The following is a 23,544-nucleotide window of genomic DNA, read 5'->3' as shown; positions in this document are numbered from 1 at the left end:
TTTGACAATACTCATTGAATTCATTAGAGGTAAATTCTTTCATTCTTATCAGTGCGAAGACATTTATAGGAATTGGATCACCAAGTTTTTTTCTCTTCAAGAAGTTTGTGCATATTACTTTTGGGATTTGCAATTAAGCTAGTCCTTCTACCATCTCCTTGATTTGCAAAGTTCTCAAATCCTTTGTGACTGAGATGTTCATTTCTACAAGCCATAAATATGAAATATCTTGTACACTTGTATGAAAACAAAAAGTCTTTATGTATTAAGACTTGGCCTACAATATGTCTTAGAATTGGGAGTTTGCTCATCCCTACAAAACCAGCTTGTAAAGTGGGGGTTGCCCTCACTTATAAACACATATTCAAACCATCTCGCAACCGATGTGAGACTTTTTAATACACCCCCTTGCGCCCAGTGCTCTTGGGCTTGGGGCGCAGACATAAATGGTGGATGGTCCAGTCAGAAATCTGATAGTAGGCGGCGCAGCGAATCGCGGAGGAGGCTCTAATACCATCTTAGAATCGGGAATTGGGCATAACTTATCCTTGTAAAACCGGCTTGTAAGGTGATGATTGTCCTCACTTATAAACACATATTCATGACATCACGTAACTGCCGTAAGACTTGTTAACAAAATGAGCATTATATTGTTTGTTATGTTGGTTTTAAGAATTAGTCTTTTTTTAGGATGATATATCTTGCATATTGTCCAGGTTCGTTTAACCATAACTCTATCCAGGATTCTATTCATTTCTGAAACACCGACAAGAAATATGTTAGAAAATATAAACACGTAATTCGAGTTCTATAACTTATGAAGAACAAATTTCAAGTTCTATAACTCGAGCAACACTAGCAGTTTAGAAGGAAAAAACACATGTAAACAACAAAGATTTGTGTAAATCTGACTAACCTCTTGTTTACTTCTGTTGGCCAAAGTGTGGGTCTTGTCACGTTTTACTCCATCATTACATTGGACTTGGGCTTCTTCTAATTTTAAAACCAAGGAAATTTAATTTGTTTCTATCCTCACCCTACACTTTACTACCTACATTATGTCAACCTTGTGTTGTTGTTACTAAACGTGATCTTTTATGCCAACCTTGTTTATGCTACATTGTTGCAACTAGACTCATTGGCAATGTAATATTTATACAAATTAATATTATTTTGTAATAATTTACAAACAGAGAAGGTAGGACTAGAGAATGTGGTAAGTATACAACAAGTATTTAAGGGTGTGGCATGGGAGTTTCATTGTCATTCATTGCTGTTGTTAATTGCTTCTGTTTTTGAGCTATATAATAGAACACTGGAGGAGGAATGAAGAGACTTCTGATCAAGTCTTAAATGATGCTATATTGCACTTAAAAAGTTGAGGTTGATGCGATTAAAACCTACTTGAGAGTTGAGATCATTAATATCATAACAAAGATTGAACGGTTTGACAACTTTGTAAATTTAAAAGGATGTGATGAAAAAGATTGATGTTGAATGGATTATAAATGATTTTACATCTCAAAATGCTCGAAGAAAACACTTATGAATTTTTGAGTAAAAAGTTTTTCGATGTGTTGTAAAACTATTTTTATATGTATTTTGTTTGGTACAAAACGATTATATTATAATAATGCTACTATATGTTAATCGAAATAATTATTTTCTCACGTTTTCCCTCTTAAACTCCAAACATATCCTAACTCTTTTTCGATTCTGGTGCGACACGCTTTCTATTGATGATAATGTTTCTGCTTACAAGAATTCAAAATTAAATTCTCTTAAATTAGTTTCTCACACACATGGATCAAGCCCAATGCAACATGTTATTCTTTATTTTTTGACCTAATTACATATACCTATGGTCTTTTAAATTTGCCATCGATTTAAATTGGTCTATTGTGATTTTATTTTCCTTTATAAATTGATAGTTTATGTTACTTTCTTATTTTTATATAGAAATTCACTTACCAAATCATACAACACAAAATACTAAAAAAGAGAATAAAATACACGAGGAAGAACAGAAAATACAAAACGAGGAGTTAGGATCCTCTCCATTTCTAATTCTTTCCATTTCCCCCATTATTATATAGTTTTGGGTATATAAATGCAAAAATGTGACATCAAGTGGGTCCAAATATCATTTATACACCCAAAAATATTTAAAAACTTTGGTAATGAAAGAAATGGAAAACATAAGAAATGGAGAGGATCTCAACTCCAAAACGAGGAACAAAATACACAAAAAGAAAGAAAAAAAAACCATAACATATTAACTATGAACAAGGCAAAAACAATCGATCACCTATAAATCTTTTCTTGGAGGTGGGGGTGAGTCGTGACCCACCTAAACCACCCCTAGTTCCGCCACTTTGTGGGCTCATCACTTTGGGAGAGACCTACCACCCAACATCATCGATCTTTTCATTAGCTTTTATAACACATGACATATCTTATTGAGTTGATCTTCTAAAAAAAATACTTTCCTTTTTAAAATATAAGAAAATATGAGTTAAAGAAACCTGATGTATTTGGTTAAATATTTAGACAAGGACAAAATACATTCACTTTTGTTAATCAACTTTTGTTTATATTTTGAGAGAGAGAATAATATATATCATACGATCTTAAATATGAGAAGACATCAAATCGATCAAAATTAATGTATCTTAATCAATTACATCAACCTTGATCGATTTTACTTCTTCTTATATCCAGAGTTGAGTTCCAAACTCAACTATGCCATCACAATTATCAAATTGGTAAAAATGGGACCGAGTAAAACATCAATTGTTGAAGCCCTGGAAACCCTTTCAATTTAAGTGCGCAAACAATATTTCGTTAGGGTGGGTGACAAGTTACTATAGGAACTCATATGTGATAAGTCATAATCAATGTTTGAAGTGTTTCTCAAGTAACTTGCATTTTCTCAAAAAAAAACATCTAATCTATTAATAATGTTTAATCATGTACGGGTTGTTCGGTTATTGATTTTAACTGATCATAAAGTTATGAACAATACACGCTACTTAACCAACTATTCCGCATATGTTACTTTCTTTTTTTTCTCTAGTGATTTTGTACTTACTTTTCTTAATATGTGATCAAACTCTTTCTACTTGGTCAAATCTATTCACTTTCTCTTTAATTAGCAATCTAGTCATATTGATATGCTTTTAAGCTGACAAAGTTTACGAAAGTGGTAAAGTGAAGTGATACTTGAATTAAAATATATACTTGAATTGGGGAGAAGTAGGGGTGTACGTGGGCCGGATTGGGTTGGGTTTGGCCAAAACCAAAACTCAAACCACATATGGTACTCCGGGTTGGGTTTAGTAAAATAACCACCCGTTATAACATTGGGCCGGGTTGGGTAAATCCATTAATTTCCGGGTTGGATTGGGTTGGGTTGTGGGTTACCCAAATTATTTTCCAATTTTTTTTATATTAAATATCTAAATGTTGAATCATCATATTTTTTTCATAAAAATAAGTCAATCAATGTATTTTCTTGAAAAATAGGGTAACTTTTTTTCACTATAAAAAATAATCACCCTTTTTTTTTGTGTAAAACTACTAATTTACGGGTTGGATAGCGTGTTATCCGAATGATGTTTTTGTTTTTTTTAATATCAAATGACTAAATCATGAATCACTATATATTTGTTTATGAAAATTATTCAATCTTTTTTATTTTCGTAAAACATAGTATAACTCATTTTCAATATAAAAATATTTAATAATCAAATGAAAAAATCTTTAGTATTTTCATAAAAAAAATTCAAGAAACATAGCACTAGTGGGTTAGTGGGTTTTTTGGGTTGGGTCCGGTTTTACCCGAAACCCGATTTTTTTAATGGGTTTTTCATTTTTGAAATCCATATTCACCCACTTACCCGACCCAACCCACTTTTTTGGGTTGGATTGGGTGGGTTTGACCGGGTCGACCGGATTTGCCCAACCCATGTACACCCCTAGGGAGAAGTGTAGGAGAGAATTATATTAGTACTTAATGGAAAGTTTATATGCTTTTGTTATTTTATAATACCATCTTGACTGAGTTCAGAAATTTCCTCCCCCCCTTAATCCAATCCATACGACATTCTCTAGTGATTAATTAAAGTAATTATATTCTAATCTGATTACATGATTCTTGGATTAATTAAGTGTGAACTTTTAATCTTCGATTAATAACAAAAAATGAATTATATATTGTAATACAGAATGATTTTGTCAAATTCACTGTAATACCGAATGATCATTAGAATTTTGTTCTGAATGACAAAAAATGGGGTTTTCCTCTCAACATAAAGTGAGGCATAAAGCAAAGTTTGAAAATGACTTTTTACTTTAAGTGGGAGTTTATAATATGATGTATTTTTGCTAATAAAATAGTATGTATTTTCTTTTTAAAATATAGTTTTAATAATATTAAGTAGAAAAATAGTTTAAGGCCCCTACATTACTCATTTGGGTTTTGGAACAACCCTGGCAAAAAGGATCAAAGTATGTCACGAATAAATGGAATAGTGTGATTTAGAAAACATCGAGAAAGACACTACAGGTAGGAGCATCCTGAAAATATGCTTTTTTGCCTAGCTAGCAAAATCATACCAAAGAAGCCTCTTGCTCCTTATTGTTTTTATACATTTTTTTTTAAGTAGTTTAGTGGATAAAAATTTTATCATCAAAATGAATAAATGGGATGACCGGGGTTCGAACCCCGACCCCTACACATATAATGCAATGTCCCTGTCAGCTGAACTAAGATCATAGGACCAAATGTTACTTTTTTTGTTGGGATAATAAAGATCATAATGAAAATTTTGTACTAAAAAATTATTATTCAAAAAAAAATCATAATGGAAATCGCAATTGATGTTAAACAATGATTGATTTGTATTTGCAATAAAACAGTGAAAACCCCATCATTAGCACTTTCATTAGACAAATAGCCAGCATTTCATATGCAATTATTCGCAAAAGCTAAATTTTATTTCTTAAGAAGTATAGTGATCAGAATCGCACATTTTTAAGTGTTGAGAAATAAAAAAAAAATTCAAAGTTTGAATTTAATCCCCGTAAATCATTTTTCTTTTTCCTTCAATTCTTAGCTGCGGTATATTTTTTTGGAGACATATTTTCCATATTTTCTCGACAAAGTAATGATTAATAGTTTTGTGCAAATTATTTTAGAAAGCTTTCATCTATTTTTATTTTTTTTGTCAATTCAAGTAATCTAATAACTATAAATTCACCTATTAAAATAAATAAATCGAAAATATTGTGGCTAGAAATTAATTATTCATTAATTTGTATAAAATAAACAAGTGACACTCATTTGTGAAATTAAGAGAGTAGTCCCTAGTTAGTTAATATGTATGATAAAAAGATAGGACCATGCATGATAATTGAGTGCACAAGAAGGAAGTTACTTTTAGGTGGTCCTAAGGATTATACATGCTCCTATCATTACATTTACATATATGCATTAAAAGTGAATGCATGCATGTGTACCTAGCTGTCCACACTATTTCTATTAAACTTTTTTTTTTTTATATTAATATTTGTAAATTTAAGTGCCTCCATGCTCCCCCACTCCCTATCAAAATGCATGCATATATAAGGCCTTCATTTTACCATGTGAGAAACATACACAAAGATGGAAGAAGAGATACTATATATCCCCTAAGTCACTTTCAAGTCATACAATTAATTTCTAACTGTCAATACATCTATACCCAAAGAACATGACTTGCTTGCAGGACGAGAAAATGACCTGCAATGTATATTATAAGAGTGTAAAAACTTGGTATAAAAATTTGATGTGAGAATAGATGTCATCTAGATATTATATTTGCTAGTAGCTAGAGCTTTGCCTTTAGATGGACATAACTATATTTAGGTCAATTAATTGACATTTGATTTGGCTTCTCACCAAAAAATAGTTTAGGGATTTAATCATCTGACCTCCAAATTTAAATTATATGCTTTGTTGTTATAGTCTAATAGTTTGGCTTCTAATGTAATTGAGTTAGACTTGACTTTTGATTGGGTCAAATCCAATGCTACGTTTATCAGCTTAATAACATATTTATGCCTATATAAATATCACATTACAATTTTGTCAGGTATGTTTCACTCTAATCTAACATTCACCTCAAACTTATACTTATTTGAATGTCAGAGTGGTTTCATATATACACTCTCATTTTCCATCGCTGGTTGCCTCTACATCGGATTATGACCTTCAGCTTTGAGTACATAGTTCCACCGATTTATTTTAACTGTGAGTTTTAAAATGTTCCGCAAAGAGTTGAGGGGGGGGGGGGGGGGGGGGGGGTATGCACTTAGCTAGATGACGTTCTAGGTCTAAGTCTTAGAGTATGCGAGTATGTAGAATGTGATGATCTTTAAGAAATGAAGAAGGGCCTATATATATACACGTGCGAGTAACGGCTTGGGGCGAGATACACTCGCCTCTATCATGGAGCCACTTACTCTACGGGAGTGGTTATCCCATGTGGACTATTAATTTGTCCTCATCTCCCTAGGGTTATGGGAAACATGGCAGACTCGTTTGACGAGTTTAGATGGGCCTACATGTAGTGGGCAAGACGGCGAGTGACTCATTTACTCATTTAGGCAGTATTAGGCCCAAGTGAATAGAGCCCTAGCATTCCGCCCGGTACAATTGCCAATTGGCATGAATTAAAAATGATTATTTGGCAATTCATGGAATATGAGCTAATATTATAGATTCAATAAATCTAAAAAATAATTACTATCAATCAAATTTGAAAAAATGGACTACAAGCTTTGAGAACGCATAAGAGGTTAAAACTCAAACAAGGGTCAAACTCAAAGTCAAAGCTACCTCAAAATCGTGCAAGATCCAACACTGAATTAATAATAATCATAAAGTAAAGTAATGTTGGAGGCTATATTATTATTAAGAAAATATCAAGTTAATCCTAACTTTTGTAATGTACGTTTGATTGATGATCACCATACACATCTCATAAACGACGCTTTTACAAAGTTTACAACCAGTGTCGTTTGCGTAACGTCTCTCCGAAGATTTATTCTCTCGGCTAAATGCAAATATCCATTTCCAACTTCAAGATTTGTTCTTTATACTCCTTCACGTACTCTTTCCTCAACGTCGTTTTCATCGTTTATTACATCTATTTATATTTTATAGTAGTATTAGCAAAATAAAATTAGTTAAAGTAGTAATAAATAAAAACTGGCGTGTCAACACAGCCACAAGGGTCAAGCCCCACCAAGTCACAACAAAACCACGTAAAGTTTAAAACTATTACTACTTTAAATAGTTTTATTTTGCTTTGAGAGAATATCTCCCGGTCTGGTACTGGGTACATACTCATACCTTAATTTATACTTATATACGTATATTAATTATTCTAAAAATAACGAATCCTATACCACTACCTGTATGGGTATCGATACCGCACCCGCACCTAGGCAAAATAGATGTAATAATAAATACTAATAGTTAAATGACGGTTCAATATCAAATATATATATATATTATTTTAGGGATTTTTGTAGTACGCTATAGGTCCCAGGTTTGATTCTCAGCTAATTGTAAAAAAAAAATTAAATTATAAAAAAATGGCATCAAATTATCTTGGTACAGTATGATAAAACTTCAAAATCAATAGTACAGTAGTTTATTATAGGTTTAATTTTAAACTTAAATCTAACATTTTAAAAATCTAACTTAGTATGGACCTAATATAGGCTCTAACTTGGTGACTAGGCCCCCTCATCGATGAAGAAGAACTGATGTCATGTCACGGCGAGTGCATTTATTCTCTTCAACAACGCGCGTACATGCGTCACAGTTTTAGCGTCACTCTTTCTGGTGTCTCAGCTTCCACCTTCCTATTTTCGGCGTTAATTTTTCCAAATCCAAAATCACAATCACGCTGCGTGTGACTCTGTCTCCTCTCCACACTATAATACGACAGTTACACTCTTCACACAAATTTTCAACAACACCAAAACGTAACGGTCAAATTTTCGCTCCCATTTTTTCAATTCATTCATTAAATTAAAATCACTCACAAAAAAAAAAAAATCACGCTCGCGTTTTCTTCTCTGGTTCTACATTAGCTTAATTTTTTCTAGGGTTTATTTCTCAGCGATGAGTTTCGTACATTTTGCATTTGAATTTTGAAAGAAAAAAATGGTAACTGCAATTTCAACTACGAAAAACACGAAGCGAGCACCAACACCAACTAGGCCACCGTTGTTACCTTCTGAATCGGACAATGCAATTGCTCCGCCGCGAAAACCAAAAGCACGAGAAGTTACTTCTCGTTACATGTCTTCATCTTCTTCGTGTTCGTCTTCGTCTTTTGTGTCGCCACCGATAAGAAGCAATTCACCGTTGGTGACAAGGACGGTGAATTTAAACAGACAGAAATCGACGCCGAGTTCGGCGACGACGGTTACGGTTACGCCGTTGATGAAGCGGTCTCAGTCGGTGGAGCGGAGAAGGCAAGGAACTCCGAGACCTAACGGTGAGACTCCGGTTGCTCAGAAAATGCTATTTACTTCGACTCGGAGTTTGTCTGTTTCGTTTCAGGGAGAATCGTTTCCGTTCCAGGTCAGTAAAGCGAAACCGCCACCGGCGACTCAGAGTTTGAGGAAAGGTACGCCGGAGAGGAGGAAGGTTACGGCGGCGACGGTGACAACACCGACAATTGGAAGAGGAAGAATGAACGGAAATTCTGTTCAAACAGAGAATTCAAATTCAAATTCAAATTCGATTTTGAAGTCGATGGATCAGCACCGGTGGCCGGCGAAATCAAAACAGAATCAACCGAATTTCATGAATAGAAGCTTGGATTGTGGTGTTTCTTTGAGAAATTCGAATGGAACTGGAAACAACGTGGTTAGGTCATTACGGAATTCGTTATTGGATCCTCGAGCTTCTCACGATGGTACATTGAGATTGGAAAGCAACAAAAATTGTGGATCTGAGCCTGAGATTGAAACTGAGCTTGTTCCATCTGATAACGAAAGTGTAACTTCTGGTAGTTCGTCAGGCGCACAGTGTAATGGAGGAGGACAGCCGCAACGAGCTTCTCGAGCGATTGTTGTACCGGCGAGGTTCTGGCAAGAGGCTACTAATCCATTGCGGCGCCAGGTGGATCTTCCGTCTCCGAAAAATGGAAACAAATTGATAATTCCTCCAAAGCTTTTGGTTCAGAAAAAATCAGTGTTGGATAGTCCTGCAATGTCTCCAAGAGGAACTGTGAATAATCGACTGCAAGGTTCTCCTATTCGTTCTGCGGTTCGTCCTGTTTCTCCGAGTAAGCTAGCTACACCGTCACCATGGTCTCCTTCGCGCGGTGTGAGTCCTTCTCGAGGAAGAAACGGCGTTGCGAGTAATTTGAGTAGTAGATTTGTTAATGAGCCTTCTGTCTTGAGTTTTGCTGTTGATGTTCCGAGGGGGAAGAATGGAGAGAACAGGATTGTCGATGCGCATTTATTAAGACTCCTGCATAACAGGCTCATGCAATGGCGTTTTGTGAATGCTAGAGCAGATGCTTCCCTCTCTGTGCAGACATTGAATGCTGAGGTATAATTTCTTTTTTCAAATTTCAAATTTGTATTTAAATGTTACTATTAATGTTGTGATTGCTTGTTAATTACTCTTTGCAATTGTATTGATTCTTTTGTTGATTGCATTGATGTTAATAGATTTTGTGTTGAATTTAGTTCCATTTTAGCAGAGGCCAATTCTATTTTATTTGCTAATTGTTTTAGTTAAGCTACTATGAAGTTGCCAATTTTATTCTACTTGCATGTGCATTTCTCTATGAAGTTGTTTTTAAGGTTTTAATTTAAATTGAAACTGATGTCGCATTGCAGTCTTAGTTACATCATTATCCTTGATATGGCTGACATGTTTAAAACTTTCGCTATATTGTGTCACATGTTGATTTGGATGTTAAAAGGAAAATAGTGAATGTATTTTGTTATGATTCTAATTTTAGTTACATGGTACTAGTTTTTTGTGTTTTGACAGAGAGTGAGTTACATTGTAGTTAATTTTGGTTAGTTTATTTTTTTATATATTTATTTTTGCCTAACTATTATTTCTTGTATCAGAAAAGCCTCTATGATGCTTGGGTAGCTACATCCAAACTACGGGAATCTGTTATAGCCAAAAGAACAGAATTACAGATGCTGAAGCAACATTTCAAGCTAATATCCATCCTGAATGAGCAAGTATGATCCTTAACTGCATGTGCTGAACTTACTGTGTTGTATTTTTAGTTTTGATTTGATACAATTTTTTATTTATCATTTCATCATTATTTAGATATCTGTGTCATTTGGTCCTTAGAGACCGACGATCAATCCATGGTATCTGTCTTCATTCAGATAGTTTTATTACTTGTGCATTTGTATCATCTCCGGGCATATGAACTTCACTCATTTGTGTGGTCTTGTTCTCTGGTAGAGGTTAATGGGAATACTTAAGGCAAATTGAAATTGTGCCAAACATTTACACACTATCCTTTTCTCTTTTCGTATGCTGGAGAGATATTTACTTACAGTTGTAGATATGGTGGATTTGGTTATATTGGCTTTATGTTCAGCTTTCATAGTAAGTTCTTAATGGAAACTTTTTTTACTCAGATGATCTATTTGGAAGATTGGGCTATTCTGGATCGGACGTACTCTGGTTCCCTCTCAGGAGCAACTGAAGCGCTAAAGGCCAGCACCCTACGCCTTCCTGTTTTTGGTGGTGCCAAGGTATTATCCTTTTCTCTTCTGGTTTATTACTTTAATTATTACAGTTAGTCAGTGACATAGTAATTCAATTGCTATTACCTATTACCATGTCTGGATTAATGTGAAACCTTTGTATTTTACTACAGATTGATCTACTGAATTTGAAGGAGGCTATTTGCTCAGCAATGGATGTGATGCAGGCCATGGCATCCTCCATATGCCTACTGTTACCACAGGTATATAATCCTTTTGCCATGCTGCCATAACGAAAGTTGAATCTCAATTATATTTGTGCTGAAGTGTTGTTATATAGGTGTTATTTTATATCAGCTTTTCAAATTTCAATAGTTGTTGTAATTCCCAGGCTAGAAAATCAACCAAGGTTATTGTATGCATATATTGTGTCTCTTTCCAAGGTTATTATTAATGGCTCATATATATGTATAAGAATTAATTAATGCAAACAAGTGGATTGGCATTAGACTTCGTTTTGTTGAAGTATAAGTCTTGCTTCTCAAATCTTCCCATCCAAACCAATTCAAATTCTCTTCTCTCCTGTACTGAGACTGAAAAATGTATCCCACCATCACATAGAAGATTTTAAGACTTTAGAGTTGAGTAAGTCCTTGTTTCTTTCCCTTTACGTTGAGGGAGCTAGTAATGCAAGTGCTCATCATGAAAGATAGTATAGGAGAATATGGCCCATGTAAAAATAATGATACACAAGGATGGTGCCTTTCATGGTCTCACTAAAACATACCAGTTTCCAATTCAAAAGATGTACTAAGAATTGCATCTTTCATGTAAAAATAATATCATCTCTCTATATATATAATCTACTTAACATATTATCAAACCCTATGCTTAAAAAATCATCAGAAACATATTTCCTATTCCTATTATACTGTAATAGCCGAAGTTTCAGATTTCAAACTTAGCTGATTTTACTTATAATTTACTAGTTGTACCCTAATACCCTTAATGCCTCCTCCTCCTCCTTATAGATTCTTCTTTTTCTTTTGCTTCTGTCTTTTGATATCATTTGAAGATTTCATATTTTAAAAGTATGTTCATGTTAGTTATATAGAGTTGTCTTAACACTCTACAATAATCACAGCTCCTCTTTTTGTCTTTTGACTATCACATTCAAATGTACATATTTACAGTTATTTTATGAGGCAGAGTGCCATTTTATAACCACACCTTTAGTGAGAGGGAAAGTTATCCAAGTCACCAAAATAATCAATGTTGATTTTCTTTAAAATTTAGTTCCATGTTTTAAGTAAATTCCACACTGTTCTACTATTTATATTGTCTATTGAGTTAACTGTCATGAGTTGCGATTCTTATGTATGTGCAATAGTGAGTTAAGAGAAAAAATGGTTATCATACAAGGGATGTGGGGAGACATAACGGAGGAGTGTTACTGAGAATATATATAATGTCCTTAAAATCTTAGATTTATACTTCCCTCCAATAATTTTAAGTATATAAAGTTTGTTCGATTCTGTTATTGCAGTTTTCGTTGTCCACATGAATTTTACTTCATTGCCAATATAGTTGACTGAACCTATATTTGTTGCTAGATGCATTTATCCACTTCATTTAATGTGTTGGTTCCTCTAGTTTTTTTATGATTGTGAATTTACATATTTACATTTTATAGATATCCAACATTTGGGCTTTAGCAATTGGCATTTAAAAACATCTGAAATCATTTGCCATTTATAGGTTGTACATGTAAAGTCGCTGGTGGTTGAAGTTGTTAACTTAAGTGCAAAGGAGCGTTGTTTGCTTGATGAGTGCCAAGATCTTTTGTCAATGATTAGAACTATGCAGGTAAGTTTTTTATCCGAAAATGAAGTGTTTAAGCTCAAAAGTACTACTTACTCTTGAATTTTATTGGATGACTTAGGTATATAAAGTTGTGGCAGGTATAAATCTAAATTCATTGATAAATGCTTTCTCATTGGCAGGTCAGAGAGAGTAGTCTGATATCTCATACTATACAAATGAAATGCTTACCTAGAAGTCAGCAATGAAAATGACAAGTAAATAACTATATTGTCTGATCTGCTCTCTTTTTGGTGCTAACATCATAACATAGGAGTGGTTAGTTAGTTTGGTCCTGAATTCATTACATGAAACGGTCTTGATTGATTAACAGAGTGAAGATTGCAAAGAGTGAGGATTGGAATTTGTCGTTCTTCAGGTGGAAGTTTGCATAAAGTTTTTTTTTTGTTCTTATATCCTTTAATTGTCAAATGATGTATATAAACTGTGTAGCATTTTACTATATGTTAATTGATTTTTTGTTATTATAATTAGAGAAATACTCTCTCTCTCTCTCTCTCTCTCACTCTCTCTCTCTCACAACAAATTAACAAAATGCTAATCAAAGTAGAACTGGTAATAAAAACAAAATTTGTTTTGAAGGGAAGGGTAGGGAATAAGAAATTAAAAAGCAAAATTTGGTTAACAATGCTTATACACTTGAATTGAGATCCTTAACTAAATTGAGTTCTCAACGTCGGTACAAATTCTAAATCTGAAACTCCAAATCGAGATATGTTAGATAAGAGTTCACTAAAACTTAGGGATAAATGACATACTCACCTTCGAAGAGTGAGGAGAGAATAAGATATCGATTGAAGATGGAGGAGGACGAGATTAATTGGATACCAATGACGACTACAAGATGAATTGAGACGGAGGACGATATGAATGACCAGCGATAGAGACGACAAGATCAGTCGTAGACAGAGGTTGACTTGCATAACTTTGTAATATGTATGGCTTATTCTTTTGATTGGATGAAGTGGTTCCTCCTAAAGATAAAGTAATTGAACCTGTTGTGAGTATATCTGCTGCAATTGGAAAAGAAGAAAAATGGGTGATTGAGATTATGCTCAAATAAAGGTGTTGAAATTGAACTTAGAATGTTTCGATTTTGTGTCACTTTGATGTGCTTTATTTTGCTAATTGTTATGTTGTATTTCAAGTGTAAGTTGTGATGTTAGTAGGATCAAATAATGAGAAAGTGTTTGGGATTTAGAGTGACCTTATTTTGCCCAATTTTTAGTCTATTGTTGTTCATTCTGATAAATTTGATTGAGATTGGGTAATTGTTGGACTAAATTAAGAGTAAATAGTAAAATACATAGACTAACTTATGAGTGTATGAATGTATTTGTTGTCGTTAAATTAAGAATGTATTTGGTTATAATTTTATTATGGTTCATTATGTTTTTGTGGCTACAAGTACATGACATGACATAAACAACAACCTTGTATTGATTGCATTGGATCAAATGTTGTTCAACTCTAAGTTAAACAATAACCTTGTACCGAAGAAAAAGTTATAAATTTTAACTCTTGTTATTAATCAAAAACTAACAAATATACAAAAATTTCAAATGTCATTTTTTCCCCTAGTATTTTGTGGTTAGACTCAAATGGAAGAATACTCGTGTTGTTTTAGTAATTTCATCCTAAGCCTAATAGTAGTTAGTTAGATGTGTTAGTTAGAATAACTAACACCTAAGACAATTACTTGTTTTGTAAGGCAATAAGTCTAGTTTTTGAGAGGAAGTCTACATATAGTGTAACTCATGATGTAAATATAACTCAATCTCTTATTAATGTAGAAACACTCGTTTTTGTTATCTCTTGTTTTCTTTGTTCCTTCTTCAATTTTCTATTTGTGTTTGTGTTGAGTAATAGGCGTAGGATAGGCGTGCAGTTCCAACAATTTAAACATTGATCACTCTAATAATGTTTTTAATAGCTACTAAATAAATTATTTTTATCAGATATTTTTAAATGTTTTTTTTTATTATTCCAAAGATGAACTTCATTGATCTAATAGCTCGATCTTTTTCTTTTTAAAAGCGTGTGGATGTAGAGAGAGAGAGAGAGAGATGAAAATGTAGCATGACACCGTCATTTGAAGACAAATGCGCACACAGAGAACTGCACAAAAGATGTGTTGTGTTGTGTTTGTTGTATGATAAAATGGTGGGAGGGTGTAGAAGCCAAATGTAATGTAATTGAGGTTGTTGCCAACTTATACCGTGTGGACAACAACTACGCCACAACTGCAGAAATTAATCCTTCAAACATTATAAGATTTAAATGAGCGGACACTATTGTATGACCAATTAAACCAAAGATGAAATTCATGACCTTAGTTAAATTAAAGAGTGGTGCTAAATTTTACGAGAAAGTGACATACAAAAGACAAGAAATACATGTGAATAAATTTAAAAATATAATTAGAAATGTCAGATCCTTATTTAACAGAAATCATCGTAGTTCTTTTACACTCAATAGTTTATACTTCATTATCACGTTTAGATTTAAATATGTTTTTGTCCAAGTAAATATACTTCTTTTTCTTCTTTTTTTGTGGATGAAGTGAAAAGTACTACTTGAAACTCACACATAACTACAAAATCTTGAAAGGGTTCAAAGTTTTTTTTATTACCCTTTATTTATTATTAGTTTGAAGAAATATCAATATCGAGCCAACTTAATTTCAAAAAAAATATATATATATTGAGCCAACTCTGATCTAGAGTAAGAAATATCATATAATTGTCTAAAGAAGAATATCAATACTCATAATTTGAAGAATTTTTTTTTATTAAATTACACAAATGTTATCTTATTACATTTTAATTTATTTTTAAAGAATTGTACATGAAACTATTTTTTGAAGGAAACGGTGAAATAATTTTTTACTCCTTTATGTTGTTTTGTTTTTATAAATCCTTTTTGTTGTTTTAATTTCAAATATTACAATATAAGAAATAAAAAGATATATGAACTGACAAGATATAGATACAAAGTTTCACGCCGTTTTTAGCCGTTATATTTGCACCTTAACTGAATTTTTTCATAAGAGGCGTTGATTACATTCATGACTACATATTTAAGAGGTTATTATATAGTGACCATGTAAATTAATATTCACGAGTACGCTTAAATGAAAAATACGAGTCTCTTTAAATTTAGCATAATGTTTATCTTTACGAAACTTAATGGCGACGAAACACAAGAATGGGTTTGGGCCATTGATTTAAACAATCACCATCCGTAGGTGATAAACAACAAGGATTGAATTTTGCAGAAGAAATTAAACTTCTAACAAATTAATATTTGAATACTTACGGTGATTTTGCTCCGTCACCATTCCACCGCCACTTGAAGTCCATCATTTGTGTGACCTCTTCATTGATGACGTTTGAAACACACGTACACATTGAAGCCCAACATTCATGCGACCTCAGTGGAATTATTCTAACTAAACCACCACCACCATGGCACCGCTGATCTCCTCTTGCACCGTTGCACCGCAGATTCTTTCAACGAAGACATTGTTGTTCGTGACTAGTTTCAATACTACTATTAAAAAGTCATAGTTTGAGTCATAATATGAAACCTAATATGAAAGTACTATACAGTGGAAGGATGAAATCTCAAATTACGAGACTGAGATAATAAGCATACCCAGAATTAATGCCACAATGACCTATGGAGAATCAATTCCCCTTATCAATCTCATGTAGTCTGGTTCCCCTTTATCTTCACCCTAAGAAATTTTAATTATCCAATACTTCGTGCAATCATCAGTTACCCCATAGCCAACTATAAAGACATCATGGTTCAACTCGAGATCGCATGGTCCTTAATAAATCTCACAAATATTGTAGTTTTCAAAATCATTGCCAACAACAACGAGATTTGATGGTTTTTGGACTGTACCTCTTGGATCAAAAGCATCCTTTTTATAAAAGGAGGACTATGGACAAAAATGGAAGCTAAAGCCACAAACACAACACTGTGAATAGGGTTGGTAATAGGTCAGCCAGATTTTGGAAGGCTTGTGCCTAACTTTCGATTTTTCTTCAAGTTTAAGTCTGGCCTACGACCTATCAAATGCTTTTTTTTTTTGCCCGACCAATTAAATATAAACAGGTCAGGCTGTTCTATTAGGCTTTGTAGGCTTTTTTAATAGTCTAAGCCTGACTTATTTAATTAAATAGACTATTTTCAAAGCTTAAGCCTGTCCTTTTCAATAAACAAGGCAGACCAGGATTCAGCAGTCCAGGCCCAAGGCCCCTGTAGGTCGACCTGACCTATTCCCAACCCTAACCGTAAAGCATACGTTGTTATTCCAAGCAAATGAAATTTTCCACATTGTTCAATTATCCCATTCACAAATAATTTCTGAATATTATTTGAAAAAAAAATAATATCTCATTCACATAATGATACAAATCTATCAAGAAAGAAAAACATAGCTCTTAACAATTGAGAATATTCAAATTGCACTAAAAAAACACCCGTAGTTAGCTAAAAATAACATTAACTTTAGAAAACACTAAGAAACTCACCACAATTAAAATTGATTTTAATATTTTACCAAAATGTTTTTTATGCGAAATTATGGAATTAATATATAGGAGCTGAGTTCTTTAGTTCAAGATGAATAGAAAAAGAGAGAACGGTCGAAGAAAGAAGGTAACAAGAGAAAAAATTACCATAACAATGTGGAGGGATGATAAATATCAAAAAGATCTTAGCAACCAAAAATTTCACAAGAAAATAAAAATTTAGAAATCAAGAAAGAAAAAACTCAAAACATTCAAAGATTTGAACTCAAAACAAATAAATTAAAATTAAAAAAATTGCAACTTTGGGGTTCTAGAAAAAATTGCAACTTTGAAGAAAATTTAACCTCAACTTAATTTTAAAGTTTGTACTCATTGAAAAATGCATGAACAGAGTAGGTGAGGGAGAGACAACGTGTGTGATGAGAGTCATAGTGGCATGATTATTTTATATTTTAAATGAAAAATTAAAATCCAAGAATTATATATTAAAAAAATTAAAAACCAAAGAATTATCTAAAAGTAACAAAATTTATGTACTTTATTTTCATGTGCAAGCTAAGCTAAGAATGTACTGTATTTCATACGTATTCCGTTAATATTGGAAAAAAGTATGCAAGCTAAGCTAAGAAAGTATTCGATGCGTATTCCTTTAATATTGGAAAAAAAAAGTATAAAAAAATGACGGCTGTGGGATTTGAACCCACGCCCTTTCGGACCAGAGCCTAAATCTGGCGCCTTAGACCACTCGGCCAAACCGTCTTCTTGCTATAGTTTCCCTTTTAATAATTCTAATCATAACATAGGTCCAAAATTTACATTGTTCTTTTGTTTTTCCCTTAAAGATAACCATTACGTTAGAAGTAATATTCTATTGTATGTTACAGTATCTTGTAGATGAGATTCATGAGAATACAATCACAATCATTAATATGAGAAAAGCGTGCGCATCCAAAAAGTTGCATCAAATTAAGTCTGCACATTAAATTAAGTCTGCACATTACACTATGTACAATGGTTACTATTTACTAAGATTCAACACCACTTTTTCACTTTCAAACATTTTACATCATTTTCTTTTTCTTCTATTTAATTATTCAGGACACATTCAACTTTTATCCTCTTCAATGGTTTTTTCATTCAACACTTTACCCCACCACTTTTTATTTCATATTCCTATTTAAATTTATATTTTTGTTTTCATGATTACATAAAATTACAATTATCGATTAAAATTAAAATAATAAACACTTAACAATTTATTTTTTAGTTTTTTTTAATAAATTTTTTTTTAAATAATTTAAACAATACAAATCATTTTAACTTAATTTAAAATACAACACACAAGTAACGTAATTAATACAATACAAATAATTTAAAATGCAATACAACACACAAGTAACATAATTAGTACGATACAAATAATTTAAAATGCGATACACATAATTAGTACGATACAAATAATTTGACTGTTGAAATGATTATTGGGATCTATTTCACAAAAAAAAAAAGACTAATACTTCAAGAATAACACTAATAGAAAGATAATAATAAGATTAATATAGTGAAAAAATTGATTTTTTTTCTGTGTCCAAATCAAATGAACCAAATCTCTATTTATAGACAAAAAAATCATGAATTTTGGTGAAAAAAAAATTTAATTTGCAACGAAGTAATTGAGTTCAAAATATTAAATGGATAAAAATTCAGTCAACCAATCACAGCCAGCCACGTGGCTAGATCTTATCACAATCTCTTCTATCTCCGCGTGATCGAATTGCCCACTCTCACCTATCACGCGTGTGTTACACGCGCCTGCTTCAAGCCACAAAAGGCATGCCGCGTGTCCCCTTGTTCCAGTTTCAACTCTGTTGAGTTTTTTCATATTCTCTCCCTTCCATGTCATTTTCAACACTCTTTTAAACGCTTCATTCCACTATTTTTTGCTGTTGAGTCTTCCCTTCAACATGACCATTGGAAATGGTTTAGAATTGGTACAATCACCAGTTAATTACCATGTACCATGAGAATAAACGTACTAGTACTAGTATGAACACAATCAATAAGGGTTTCATTCACTTTTCTCTTTTCTCTCTAACACGCAAAGGGTATTTCCCTTAAATTGGGCACCTTCTTATCTAATTAACCTTAGACGTACGGTTTTATCTTTGTCCATTCTTTCTTATTTTAATTTTGAATACATCATGTGAGTGAATGAGTGAGTGAAGCAAAGTAAGTGTGATATTAGTTTTAGATTGAATAGCGTAGCAATTATGTGATAAATAATTGACACGTACAATACAAAGTAATTACCCGGCAAGATATTCTACATCAACATCATACACATGTAAAAACAAGAAAATTCAGTTCATTTTCTTACCTAACTAATTAGCACACATGTAAAATGCACCACACTTCAATTGTTTAATGTTTGTGCAAAGATAATTGGTGTTTATCAAACTTAGGACCATTTACATTGGATGATGTGGCATAATTTTAGTATCATACATAGGAAATACTAGAAAAATAAAAGAGTCAAACTATTGGGAAAAAAAAATTATAAGAAAACTATTGAAATTAAATTAAAATAGTACAAGAAAGGTTCGATCACAATGTGTAAAATGCCAAATTTTCGTTCTTATCTATAAATATCATCATCCCTACTTAGTACTTACTATGTATGTCATATAGTACAGGACTGTATATGAGGCATAGTAAAGAGGACGATTGTTCTAAATCTCAAAATATAAGTTTAAAATTTGGCTTCCAAATAAAAACTTTAAGGGTCCATAAATCCAAAAAAAAAATTAAAATTCTTATTTTTGTTATCATTTTTCATTCTTTCATAGCATATATATCAATGTATCAAATAAATTTTTATTATAGTATTATTAGATATGGTTGATAATTGATAATTGATACAATTATACGTAAGTACCGATGATTAAATTTTTTTCTTTGCATATTTATCACTTACTCAGTTACTTGTATCAAAATATCAAATTTTCTGTTGCCTTCCTAAGACTAAATTGTAAATAAGTAGACTCCTAGGACTCAAATTGTAAATTCACTTCTAATCACTATTCACTACATAACAATTTTTCAGAAAGAAAACAATTTTTTATTGAACCTTGCTTTTGAAAATAAAGAAAATGGGATGTAAGGAGGAAAAATAAAACGTGATATGCACTTTACATGCGTGAAACGCTACAATCACCGGTAAATGTAACAATTTAAAATTAAGTGGCTCACTCTATGTTACAAATTATAGGGATCGAGTAATCAAATATTTTAAGTTCATAAACCAGTGTAAGAAATAATTAAGAATGTCATGTTTGTTTGATGAGAAGTAACTTAAACATATGTTTAAAAAGAGAAAATAATTCATATCTTATGAGCTAATTTTATAAGATTGTGTTATATCCAACTTAAATTTTTAAGATAGTATTAGAACTTCTACATAATTTATATACAAAGTTCAATAGTATTAGGTATTACAAGTGTGTCAAGAGTCTCACGTTAAAAGAGAAAAATGACCTAAACATATACTTCTCTCATCCTTAATTTTGTTCGGACGACTATATAAGCCATAGTAATTGTTAACTTGATTTGTTATATAGTTTTTGGACCGTTAGCTAGAAATAGTCGTGAGTTTGGTGTTTTGTCTCAGTAAATTGGTGGTGCATGGATTTGTTATCGTGTTGGCAGTTGGATTTTCATCCACCGTTTAGCTTGAAAGGGTCCTTTGCTTGTTGTTTAACAAGAAGTCGTGGCACGTAAATTTGTTTCTGTGCTGAAAATTTGTTCATTAATCAGCTTTTTGAACTCTGTTGGTGCTTGCAAAGGTTCACACATCATTGTTTTTGCAATATGATTTCGAACTAGTACGTGAATTCATTGGATTATGGATTCGTTTAAATTGACTTATTTTTAAGCTTATGTTAAACAACTTATGCAAATAATAAGTTTTTATGTATTATTATAAGTTTTTTAAGATAATTTATAAACAACAGTTTATGAAAACACAATTTTTGTTAGTAAAAACTTATGAATTGACATAAAAAATTATTTAATGCATAAAATATTTTTATAAGCTCAAAAATAACTCTGATGTGTGTTTGCTTGTTAGGATTAATAATATATGACTCATAAAATAGAATGAACAAGAAACTGGTTCAAGTGATAAAATTTTGATCTTCTAAAATATATGATCAGAAGTTCGATTATTGAGTCATACATATAAAAATTAGAAGAAAATAACTCAACTTATATGTCGCACATATTCTTGTACTAAGATTAATAACCACTAAAGTCATTGAAACATTGTATCTATCAATAAAAAAATCATAAACCAGAAAAAAGAAAAAGAAATGAAAAAGAAAAGTACAACAAAACAAGTGTTGGTGTGCAATATTGCAACTGTAAAAACCGTCAGCAAACAGAACCATGCGCAAGAGCAAGTGGTTTCAGTTTCAACTTCAACTCAAACAGAAACACTCTCCCACCCACGCGGCTCTGTTCTACTGTTTCATGTCATCATCATAATCACAACCATTCTTCACACCTAATCAATCATTCTAATTTACTAGTAATATAATTAAATAAATAAATTGAATTTACCACCAAGTAAAGTAGTAGTACGATCCAAAATCATAATCATAATAAATAAATAAATAAATAAATAAAAAGTAAAAAACAGAGTCCAAGAATCAATCCCCCAGTCCAAACTAGTCCTATATACAAAATAAAAAAACTCTGTAAATAATTAAAGAAAAAACAAAATATTAAATTTGCCAACTAATATTTCACTAAATCTACATCTCAAATTTCAATGGAGAATAGGAATTTCAATCTTGGGCACCACGAAAACACGAGGCTTTTTCTTGATCATAACAGGATGAGGACTTTCAACTTCATCTTCACCGACCTTGTTACCAAACTCCGGAAAAGCCGGGATATTCAGATCGAAATCACGAGTATGTGTGGACCCTACTTCAGATACAGTTGTTGTAGCAGCAGAACCACCACCACCACCGCCGTTGCCGCCGACAGTACCTTCATAGTGACGACGTTTGTGTCCACCCAAAGCTTGTCCAGTTGGAAAAGACTTATGACAAATCGAACACTCATGAGATCTAACACCACCACCGTTTCCAACGGCTGTGTTTGCAGAACTTGTTGTGGTTGCGGCTGATGAAGTTGATTGTTCATCAACTCCGGCAGTTCCAGCGGCGGTGGTAGAGTTTTTTCGGTGACTTGCTTTGTGCCCACCAAGTGCTTGATAAGAAGAAAACTCTTTGTTACAAACAGAACATTTATAACTATGTTTATTGTTAACGTTGTTGTTGTCAGTGGTTACTGCTGGATTTGGGTTGAAATCGTGAGCGTTGGTTTTGCCACGAGCGAGCATGATGAGACAGAGAGCAAGATACTCATCTTCAGTGCAAGAACGTGAACGCTTAGAACGTTTACGTTTAGTCCATGGAAGAGAAGGTGAATCATCAAAAGTGAATTTAGGGGTAGTAGAAGTGGGTGAGTTAAGTGCTTCTAGAGCCATAGAGAGAGAGAGAGAGAGAGAAAAGAGATTATTGAAAGAGATGAATTTTAGGTTTTGAGTGAAGAGTGAAAAGTGTGAGAGTGTTTATAAGGAGCAGGAGGAGGCGAGAATTGGAGTGGAAGTTGCGTGACAAGTGGTGTGCAAGTAAGTAAGCGCGGTGGGCAAGCTAATTATATATAAAAATCGATTATTTATAAAAATAGAATCTGAATAATACAATACAATACAATACAGGTGGATATTATAGTGGAGCACGTTTTAGGTAATAAGTTCCTTGGTGGCCAAGAGTGAACTTAAGTCGGTCAAATAAAGTGCAACACTCACTCACTATGGGGGACTGAACTTCTTATGAATTGGATTGGACGTATGGAGATTAAGGAACTTATTACTCACACACACAAAAAAAATATCGTGATATCCTTGATTGTTGGATTAAGATTATTGATTTTATCATAAAAAAAAGGATTAATTACATAATTTGTTGTTGGTTTGTTTTTCATTAAAGTGTAATTATTTTTTATATATAAAATTTATTACTTGTTTAGAAAATCATTCGGTTTAAATTTTCTAAAGAATGGTTTAGAAGGGTGTATTGGATTGAGATTTTATGAGATAATTTTGACAAAAAAAAATCTTGATATTTTATGAGATTTTGTTGGACTATATTGATTTTGTGAAATTTTTTTTTACAAGATTTTTAACACATGATTTGAATGGATTTTGAGAGATTTTTTTCAAAATACTTTTTACAATCAAGATTTCATAATACTTTATATATTAGGAAACTTTTGTATATTTAGAAAAATTTTA

The 23,544-nt window shown here is 32.5% G+C and overlaps 2 protein-coding genes and 1 non-coding gene across 3 annotated transcripts; 1 reads left to right on the top strand and 2 right to left on the bottom strand.

Annotated features, from left to right (window-relative positions):
* The first annotated feature begins 7,765 nt into the window (after nt 1-7,765).
* Nucleotides 7,766-13,840, top strand: LOC123902582 (QWRF motif-containing protein 2-like). The gene is made up of 6 exons (XM_045952348.1): nt 7,766-9,619; nt 10,153-10,272; nt 10,687-10,803; nt 10,929-11,018; nt 12,514-12,621; nt 12,759-13,840. Exons 1-6 carry the CDS (start codon nt 8,219-8,221, stop codon nt 12,822-12,824), a joined length of 1,902 nt encoding a protein of 633 aa, XP_045808304.1. The 5' UTR covers nt 7,766-8,218; the 3' UTR covers nt 12,825-13,840.
* A 4,019-nt stretch (nt 13,841-17,859) lies between these two features.
* Nucleotides 17,860-17,939, bottom strand: TRNAL-UAG. The gene has a single exon. It is a non-coding gene; the product is annotated as a tRNA-Leu (tRNA).
* Nucleotides 17,940-21,830: 3,891 nt separating this feature from the next.
* On the bottom strand, nt 21,831-22,937 carry LOC123899383 (zinc finger protein ZAT10-like). The gene has a single exon (XM_045950496.1). The coding sequence runs from the start codon at nt 22,732-22,734 to the stop codon at nt 22,006-22,008; it is 729 nt and encodes a 242-aa protein (XP_045806452.1). The 5' UTR covers nt 22,735-22,937; the 3' UTR covers nt 21,831-22,005.
* Between the last annotated feature and the right edge of the window lie 607 nt (nt 22,938-23,544).

The sequence above is a fragment of the Trifolium pratense genome, linkage group LG1, assembly GCF_020283565.1.
Source record: "Trifolium pratense cultivar HEN17-A07 linkage group LG1, ARS_RC_1.1, whole genome shotgun sequence".
NCBI lineage: Eukaryota > Viridiplantae > Streptophyta > Magnoliopsida > Fabales > Fabaceae > Trifolium > Trifolium pratense.
This window is presented reverse-complemented; position numbering and strand designations above follow the sequence as displayed.